The 10,366-nt window shown below is 35.8% G+C and overlaps 1 protein-coding gene across 1 annotated transcript; it reads right to left on the reverse strand.

The window, feature by feature from the left end:
- Window positions 1-504: 504 nt before the first annotated feature.
- LOC136821401 (uncharacterized) lies at window positions 505-8,675 on the reverse strand. Its single transcript, XM_067077638.1, has 11 exons — window positions 7,336-8,675; window positions 6,537-6,647; window positions 5,768-6,017; window positions 5,482-5,556; window positions 4,627-5,114; window positions 4,177-4,279; window positions 3,604-3,747; window positions 3,133-3,222; window positions 2,749-2,853; window positions 2,242-2,424; window positions 505-1,067 (listed from the first exon to the last, which is right to left on the reverse strand). The coding sequence occupies exons 1-11, from the start codon at window positions 8,182-8,184 to the stop codon at window positions 1,012-1,014; spliced, it is 2,454 nt and encodes an 817-aa protein (XP_066933739.1). The 5' UTR covers window positions 8,185-8,675; the 3' UTR covers window positions 505-1,011.
- Between the last annotated feature and the right edge of the window lie 1,691 nt (window positions 8,676-10,366).

Raw genomic sequence — 10,366 nt, forward strand, 5'->3', positions numbered from 1 at the left:
AGGGGTGTATTGTTTTGCACAGAAGATAAAACTGAAGAAAAAAGGAAATACTTTACGATAGACTTTTGAATGGTATGACTATTGCCTGCAATAATATACCGAACCAAATACACGTCCTTTTGATAAGAACAAACTACATAAGAACATGCATAAGGCTTTAATGACCTAAATGTTCGAAACATTTTAATAACAATTTTAAGGCTTTAGAGACTATACTCAATTTTGTATGAAATTACAAAAAAAAATACTCACAAAATGATACGTGTAAATAAATACATTCTAAGGACATTTTGGTCTTGAAACTCAAATATCTAGGAACAATTTGTGATGTTCTTATACAAAAACGTGTATTTGTAAAGCCTTTCAATCGTATACGTATTTCATTAAATCTATATCGAAGAATTCTCTTTGGGTACTGGGACGAGGGTTTTAGAAGACTGGAGTCGTTTATAATGCGTATAAAAGAGTAATATAGGCGTTATATGATAATACGATTATTGATATGGGATTTAGCATCGATGGATTTAGTTTGTATAACTAAAATTGTTTCCTCCATTACTTTTAGCTTTATTTCTACTATGTCTGAATTAGTCATCTAGCTTGCTAAACTACGGTTTTAGTAACTATTAGAGGGTCACATTCTGTCCACAATTGACCTTAAGATATTGGGAAGTTTGCAAGGTTCTTGCCTGTGATTATAGGCTTGTATGATGATATAGTTTATCAAACGAAAATTAAAAAGGTGTCAACCCAACAATGCAATATAACTCAAAAGTTTTATCCAATACCATCCAAAAATAGAGCTCCAGGCTTTTACTTCTTATTCAAATCAATATTCAAAATCAGAGCAGGGCGCATATCCCGAAGAGTTACGCTCGAAGCGAAGGAAGATGACGTGTTGTAACCAAAACATTGCTTCTTTCTATTGATTCTACCGTTTTGAAAGTCGCACTTTGTGTCTATTTAGGACCACCGTTGACACAACAATTATTACATGAAATTGTGTTTACTTCAAGGTTCGTGTTTGACATTCTCTTCATGCTCTACGGCACCTGTGTCTCCATGTACTAGAAAGAAAATGAAATATAATTATCAAAGCGTGTCAAAATATTCATGTCCGTATATCTTGGCTTAGCCAAGCAAATTGCAACCACTGACTTTGCCTTTTTCTCAGCTGACGCTCTCCAATTCGATAGTCAAAGGGGATCAGATTTTCATCGTAAAAAAGCGTATCGAATGGTAGGGCGTCGTTTATAAGTGTTTCTTGTTGACCGTGACTTTCAAATTATCAAATAATTGAGCTAATCGAGTAGCTTGGGTGAAACAAGGCATGTCCCAAATATATTTTGCGTGACGCACACCGCTTCTCATTATTCATTAACTTTCATATATAGCTCAAAAGAATCGTATCAACACGGGAATTTCGAAAAGTGCTGGGTTAAAAATTTACATCAAGCCAATCTCAAGATATCGGCCAAAAACTGATTTTGACGTTATAAAATACATCGAAAAAACACGTCAAAAAGACAATTTAAATGACGTTATTATTGAAAAAAGGCGATAATTTCGATTAACTTACTACAATCAAGTAAAATTTTGACTGAAGATGTAAATTAACGATTCTAAAATATTTCATGAAAAAAATTTTAAAATTCATGATGACGTCAGCATTTTTTGACATATTTTAATTTTTCCCGACAACAAATGACGTCATTCAAATTTTCTGAAAATTTTTGAACAAATATTTTAGAATCATTAATTTACAACTCCTGTCAAAACTTGGTGTTGATTGCATTAATAAAATTGAAGTTATCGCTGTTTTTCAATAATGAGGTCATTTGAATCTTACTTATGACGTGTTTTTTCGATGTATTTTATAACGTCAAAATCAATTTTTGACCGATATCTTGAGATTGGCTTAATGCAAATTTTTGACCCAGCACTTTTTGAAATCCAATCGTTGATATGATTCTTTTGAGCTATATATGAACGTTAAGGAATAATTGGAAGCGGTGCGCGTCACGCAAAATATATTTGGGACATGCCTTGTTTCACCCGAGAGTACCATGCTCACTTTGAGTGTGCACTAGAGAGCACACTCACCGGAGGGGGAAATAGCCTACAATTGTACAATTAAAGCCCAACTGGGAAATTGACTTTATTTTTTACCATTTAAGATTCAATGGAAAAGAATTGCATTAAGTGTTCCAAAAAAAAAGTAGCGGGGAGAAAATTACTTACTTTCACGCCCATTGGGTGTGGTTGCTCCATTACGCCCCATTCGTATGTAGGGGTTTTCCATCCGCGTGTAACCATTCCCATCCTCGTACTTAGTCCCATTCTCATAATGAGGCTCTTCGTTACCTTGGTTACCATTGACGTAATGATGTTCCTCGTCGGAGTTTGAACGCCGTCTTTCCTTGCCTGAAATGTCAATAATAAGAAAATTAAGAAGTATTTTCAAATAATATTCCAGTACTAAGAAATGCAAACATAACCTCTCATTAAATTTGAATTGAAAATTTTCGTCTCTGTTTAAAAAGATAATGATGAGTGGAATATTATCATAAACTCAAATAACTCATGGTAGAATCATGGTATAATTTCTATTCTTGGAGCTGTGGGTGTTCAATCTTGGAGGTTTGGTTTAGCTTATTTCATATTCACTATATTTATTCGTATTTCTAGTATAAATATAGATCAATGAGCTAGACACACAATGATTTTTATCAATTTAATCTCACTTACCGCCATTTAGACTTGTCACACTTTCATAATCTTGTAACACTGAATTATATGGTGGAGGATAATTCACATATCTTTGGTTATTTGTTGAAGGGGTGGGATCTGGTGCTGGAAAAATGAATTCGGGTTTGAAATTGTTGAAAGTGTTGTGAGAAACATTTTTGGAAAAGCTTTAGAATATCCCGAAAGTTTGTTTGGTGACCTTTTAGAGGGAAAATTAACGTTTTTTGTGATTGTTGTGAGCCTTTAGAAGGTGACTTGATATTTGTAAGCCTTACATAAATCTTCGATCTTTCAAAAAGGTACAATTTCTTGGACATTACCAGACTCCATTTTATAAGTTGAAACATTAAACTCCCGGATTAAACTACTGCAAATAAAACATACCTGAGCCTCTGCGTGGATAGTTCACATACTTAGGATCCTTTGGATCTTTGGTGGTGGCTCTGTCGATGTGGAAATAGATCGCCGATATATCTAAATGAGAAAGGAGTAATTAATTAACACGAATAACAACAATGACCTGTCGTTCTTACACAAAAATACACTTAAGTGATAATTCTTTTTGGTTCCATCCTCCAAGTTTACTGCTGCTCACCAATTACAAGAAATTTTATGAAGATTGTTTCAGACATTTTTAAAACAATTTGCAACCTTACAAATTTAGCTTCAACGATTACCTAACTCATAGTTCATACGATCACTTTTATTTGACATCATTTCGAATTTCGATTAACGCCCTACTCTAGAAACATGCTAAAAGTTTGTCTGACATAATTTCGAACTTTGGCTGGCGTGTTAGCCTAAGAATATGCTAAAATGAATGAATATGCTAAAAGCTATATTCTGTACTCTTACCACTTTTTGTTGAATTTCTTCTCCCAGAACTGATGACGGTATCTTTAACTTCTTCATACTCGTGACCAGGAGATGTTGGTATCAGTTTCTTTTGGGTAAAAGGTGGTAAAGAATTTTCCGGAGATGGTGGTCTTCTGAAGATGTCTATGAAAAAGAAGCAAAACGAAAATTGAGCTTTTGCCACACAGATATAGTTTTTGTCGAGGTCCCTACCTGGTATACTTAGACAATTATTGAAATAACTCAAGAGGCACCTATAGGAAAGAAAAGTCAAGGAAAGTATTGCATAATCATTTCCTGCTTGACATTTCTCCGATTATTCTGGAAAGAGGTAAATTTGCCCAAAACCTGAAAATAATTTAAGAATAATATCAGCCTCAGGAATCGAAAATTGCCAAGAAAATACTGTATTTTAGACCTCTTCAAGCCAAAAAGTGAATTAAGTAAGTGGGTTAAAAACGTGAACGAATTCGAGCCTGAAATCACGAAAAGAAAGAACAGCTTGATCTCGGAAAAGAAATTACAAGTTCTTATTCCAGTTGATTTGAGCCGTCTCTTTAATAGGATATTTACCTGTCAATGAATGGGGATGAAACTCTTGACGATTAGCTCGGTGTTTTTGTTCAATAAAGAGCTCTACTCCAACTTCTGGTGAAACAAACTCGGCTGTCACGTACTGAGAGAAAAAAACAGCAGAAAGAAATTGTACAATAATCGTTTGCTTTCTACTACTGTAATGTTATTTAGCCTCATTTCAAATGTATGGTTGCCATGGTGAAGTACCAACAAGAAAGATTATGAGGCTTTATTGTAATGCGTTTACAGTAGGAGATCAAAATTTGAACAAAATTTGAACAAAAGACTAAATTAAAACAAGACAAGACATACTTATAATAAGCCCTAGACTATAAGAGAGATCATTGCACAGGAGAGATATATGTAGTATCAAAAGTTTTATATCTGTGTATCCAAGTTTCAAAAAGACCACATTCTCCAAAAGCACAAAAGAATTGGAAATAATACCTCATTTTTTTCATCAAAGCTGTAATTACCAGTCCCCTTATACGTAATTTCAAGGTGCTTGACTACAATATAATCTCTATAACTCAAAACAAAGAATTTTTCATCTCTGCTACAATCTCGAATTAAATAAGTTCCAATGGGTCTTGTTTCAAGTAACTGTTCAGCTTCTTGTCTTTTCATACCACGATGGTAATATTTGACACGATTCTGTAAACCGACTTTAAACAGTTCAGCTTCAGGATTTTTACATCGTTCAAAGCTTTTTTGTCTAGATGGCATTCCTCTGTTGTTGTTGATCTCAAAACTTGGTTGTCTTGAAGGTGGACCTCTTGGGGAAACAGGGCTGTTTTTATCAAAGCTTCCTTGTCTAGAGGGTGGTCCTCTTGGCGGCACACTGTTCCTTTTAGCAATAGTTTGATGGTGAGGTGTATAGAAATTCGTTATATTTGGGTCAGAGGGCCGTCGTGGTGGTCTTGGTGGAAGAGGAGCTGTGGATAAAATGTTAATTTTGATTAGATATACACTTGATGATATGTCATTAGTGTGTTTTTATCTAATCAAAGGTTTTTTATGATGTTTAGAAGATACAGTTTTCTTCATCACTTAAACGTAGCGAGCGGCAATCTTTTCTAAATGTTTTGCCCTCCCACTCCAAATGTTCTGGTTTCAAATTTGGCTTTATTTCAGCTTTCCTTCCCTGGGGTAAAAAGTATCACTCAAGTATGATATGATTAATAATCTGAATTCGCTATAAATTACCTATGGCATACCCATGAGGAGATACAACGTTATAAAAACCATAAGCAGCGTCTACAATAATGTTGTGTCAGAGCTAAGGATATTTACAAGTCTCACCGTCAGCTAAGATTTGTGAGGGTTGTCTTGTTGGAAGGTTTTGATATCTTGGTACAAGTTCACCATCATCACCGACTATATATAAATAGAAGAAATTTTAAGATACGCCGCTATGCCTCGATGAACAAAGAGTTTGTTGTTAATTTATGCTTGACTCTAGCTTTGCCTTTGTCTGCATTAAGATCTATTTTTCAGAAAACCTTTACAATTAGAACTTTGGGTCATTACGCACACATTACATTCTTAATGATTAATCACTTTCTTCAATTTTTCAAATTATCCCTACCTATATAAAATATACAGCTTGGAATTTTATTGTTCACCAAATTGGGCAATTCATCTGCACTTTTTCCTTGAGCGATTAAATCATGGAAAACGTAGATCCAACGGTACATGATCATTTTGTCGTAAGTTCGAAATGACATTTTTGTTTTGTTGTTGAACAAGTCGAATGAATATTTTCCTTTTTTCGGATCTTGGAATATGTTTGTCACAGATAGTTGTCGGTCCAGACTCAGGTCGCAAGACTCTATAAACTGAAGAGCAGAAGTAGAGTGATTACCAGCGCAGCATACCTGAGAACTATAATTTTCAACAGAACAGTTTTCCATTTCGGATATTTGGCACTTTCATTTCTTCTATTCCTTCTATTGTTCTGAGAAAAATCTCGAAATAATTGAATAATTTTTTTCCAAAGTTGATATGATCGACATACAGTGAAATAAATAGAATCACAAAGTGCTCAAGAAAATTCGGAAGAAATCGAGCGAAATATCGAGAAATAAGGAACTAATTTACAACTGCTACACGGGGTTTCATGCTGGCGTAATCTTTATATTTTCTTGATATACCTTATCAGCCCTTTTTACGCCGACCCTAATTTAACGCCGGCCCCTTTTACGCTGGCCCTTATTACGCCACGAGCCCAAAAATAACGCCATTAAGGGCCGGTGTTAAAAGGACCGATAAGGTAGTCGACATATTCATATGAGATTGATGATAAGCTTATAATCAGGGAGTAAGGAGAGCTGAAAGAATCAAAAAAATATACGTACATGTTCTTCTAAATGTGTATTACTGTCTTTGAATTTGAAAAGTTTCACAGAGCTTAATACATTGTTGACGACTTTCCCTTTGACAACATACCAATATTCGTTGTATCGATCCTAGAAGGATAGATAGATAGCTCTGCGATACTGAAAACTGATTGCCAAACTTGGTGGATTAATTATACGTTTTTATAAAATAAATTTTTATTTCAATCCTAACTTCTTGTTGAATTGAACTCTCATTCGTCAGAAGAGTGCTTGACCAATCGGAATCGGAAGCATATATATTATTGTCGAATGAAGTTGATGTGTTTTATTTCAATACTAATAGTTTCACGCAGTGGAGACGATCATCAGTTGAAAATTATTTCAATCCTATGGTATTTATGATAGGCCTTTGACAATAATGGCATTAATTGTAACTTTTTAGGTGATTATGAAAATAGTGAAACAAAATTTGAAAGTGAAAATAATCCTCAAAATTCTAACACTGTTTTTGAATCAATCACTAATACATTAAAAAGTTTTTAAAAAAAGGTCAAGACGTAAAAGAGTAGAAAATTGAAGAATCTCGCGAATTTTATGACCCTTACATTGGGACTACTTTGACAAAATTTCGACGTTGGGGGTAAAAGATTGAAATTTTCCTATTTATCGGACCCCGACTGATTCTTTCAATCCTTCCAGGGACTTCGAGGCTCCAAAAAGTTACCCTTAAGGGCAGTGCATACCCGTACCTTCACTTGCCTAATTACCCCCCCCCCCTTCCTCGGGGGTATATATTGAGGACGAATAATTTACGTACCAATAAGGCTTTTTTTTCTTTGACTTCTAGTTTGCCATCAATGTATCTGACATATTCAGTTGATGGGTGAGTGTTGGAGGCACCCCAAGCCTGATTCCATGGGCCCGATGGAGACATTGGTGTTGTTGGGGATAGAGGTATTGCTGGAGTTGCTGGAGCTCCTTGAAAAAATGTGTGGTAAGGTGAAGAATTTGAAGCTGATCTATTGGTAATGTCCTCGTTACCGATATGTCGTAGTGGTCTTGGACGTTGTCTATTAGTGTTATGGCTTGGTAGAGAAGCAGTTGATCTAGAAGGAACTCCTGCCAATGGAGTCGCTTGTTGTCTTCTATGGGTAGGCGATGGCAGGTGTCCTCTCAGATTCGGTTGAGACGACGATAACCCTATTTGTGGTGTCTGTAAAGATGCTTGAGATCTTTGTGGTGTAACTGGTGATGATGGTATTCGTGGTGCTGGACAATAGGGCGGCGATTGGCGTCTTCCAGAAGTTGGGAGCTGGGACAGAGTTTGTGATCCATGAAAATATTGCTCTCCCTGGGAATATGATAGTCCGTTAGAGCCTCTTCTAGTTGGAGAATACAGATTGTTTGGTGATGATTGTCCAGAATTTCTTGGAGGTGTTATGGGTCGCCCTGAGTTATCTCTAGGTGTTGGAGGTGAGCCTCTTGGTGGTGTGGGTGACCGCCCCTGATTTGATGTTGAGGGCGGAAACTGAAATCTTTGTTGATTGGTTGATCTCTGTTGGTGAACTGGTTCGATATTTGAAATGTGTAATTGTGGATTCGGCTCAGCAGGATCGAATTCCATTGTACAAATGTACGTTTCAAGACGAGGCTGGATAATCGTCATGGTTACCGTTTTGCAGTCGTTCTTTATTTTTCAATGTTAACCTTTTTGGCTTTCAATTATTAAAAGTATTTGGCTTTTCTTTCATTAAAGAATTGTTTTTATTCTACCTTTTTAGAAACTAAACGAAAGTAAGCAAGCTTGAATTTACGAAAAATTGATTATTTTTTGCAACAAAGTCTGGTTATCTGCAAAGTAAATAGATCGCTGTAAACCCAAGGTCAGCCAATTACATGTTAATTCTCATACTCGAACATTGATATGTTGAACCGTTCATACACTGAATCCTGAAATTTTAGATGCATTTTCTCTCAAGGTGAAACACACTGTAAAGCTGAAACGCCAAAATGAATAAATACAAAAGCTGACTCAAAAACAACACAGGTCACAAGACAAAAAATAGAAAATTAACAAAAACAACAAACAGTCGCAAGTTCCTCAGTAACCTTAATTAGTAAGGATGTTCCCAGGAGAATATAAGCATGCTCTCATGCCAATTTCTATCGCTCGATTAAATTAACGACCCTTTGAAAAGCTCGTTATATGAATTTATGTTTTAATTGTCCATTACAACGGCTCGTAAAAGCTTTTTATTAGGAATCTTTCTCATTGGTTAAGGAAACACAATGGAATACGTCATTTTAAGTAAATAGGAGGTTTGATTGGCTAAAAATGTAACTAATGACCAATTAAAAGAACTTGGGGAACTTTCCTTGTGAAATATTCAACAACATTCCGTTATAAACACAAAATCTTTGACTCAAATCTTCTATTGACGTTGATGAGAGCGGTACTTCCTTTGCCAACAAACCGTGCGCCATTTACTGAATCCGTCATTACAAAAAGTTAAACATAGAAATAGTGGTGATTAAACATAGAGCAAGCTGAATGTGATTTCCGGACGAACGTTTGCAGCGTAGAGATGCTTCCTCTTTGCCTTCGATGCGCTATGAAAATCTAAACTCGATCTTTAGACCACCCTTTATAATCATTGCCTAACCGTCTCTCACAGTGCCCAGTTTATGTACCGGAGGATATCGAGGGCGACAGTAAGTGAAATCAATACAAAGCAAAGTTGATGTTGATGTACGGCTCTATATTGCCTTTGCTCACCTAGTCGGCATATACCGACATCTGGCAAATAGGTCGAACCTTCATTTCTTTCCGTGGCAAATCAGACCCTTAAAAAATACGAACGGCAGTTAAATGGGTGACCATGGCAGTCATCCAGGATCTTGGATGAAGTATCGATGATCAAAGGAATTTGAAATTCCCATAGTATAGCATGGTTGGTCGACCAAATATTTGGATGAAATTGAGAGGAAAGTTTCCAAAATAGTTATTTTGGTGCACCCAATAGGAAGATATTATTACGCGATGGAAGTAAACACGAAAACTCTTGGCACTTTTCGGTCAAAAAATGCTAATTTTAGTTTAGAAGATTTAACGAAATTAGCAATGGGCTATTCCATTAAAAAAAACATACAGTGGGGTAGACCAACCTTTTCAAGCCGAAAGAAAATTATTCAAAATGTGTAATCCCCCCTGGAAAATGGCAAAATTTGCAAAAAATAGCCTCGGAAAAATTCTTTTCACCCCTTAAAGTGAGGGTGGACGAACAAAATTAGTCTTACACCCTGGAAATTTTAGAATAACTTTTTACCCCCTTGGAAAAATGAAAAAACACCCCCTGGAAATATTTCTCGGATTACCGTCTGGAAATGTTCGTTCACCCCATTGTATGGATATAAAATGGAATGGCCCAATCTATAGTGTTTTTTGTTCATTTTCAGGCCCCTAAAAATCTACCACTGGGGGGATACCCTTCTGCCTCCACTACCACCCACGCTACTGATTCCATAACCTAGAAAATGGTCATTTAACTTGTTTATGTAATATTCCAAAGGTAGTTATAAAAGTGACCCACTTTGACAGTGGTGTTCGAAACAAGTTTTTTAATCATGAAGCATAATTATAATTACAAAAGTTAATACCAAGCCACGGATCAGCGTACTCTTGACTTCACAGAGACTTATATATGACCTTGTAAACAAATTAAAAGATAAACCGACGGCCTTGACTCGTTTTGCAATGCAGTTTTATATATGAAAAAGTTGTTTTCCTTCCTTGCTGATAACGAAGATTAATGGACAGACTAGAGATTTATATTAGTGATTAGCATGGC

This window comes from Clytia hemisphaerica, unplaced genomic scaffold, assembly GCF_902728285.1.
Source record: "Clytia hemisphaerica strain Z4C2 unplaced genomic scaffold, Clytia hemisphaerica genome assembly, whole genome shotgun sequence".
In the NCBI taxonomy this organism is placed as follows: Eukaryota; Metazoa; Cnidaria; class Hydrozoa; order Leptothecata; family Clytiidae; genus Clytia; species Clytia hemisphaerica.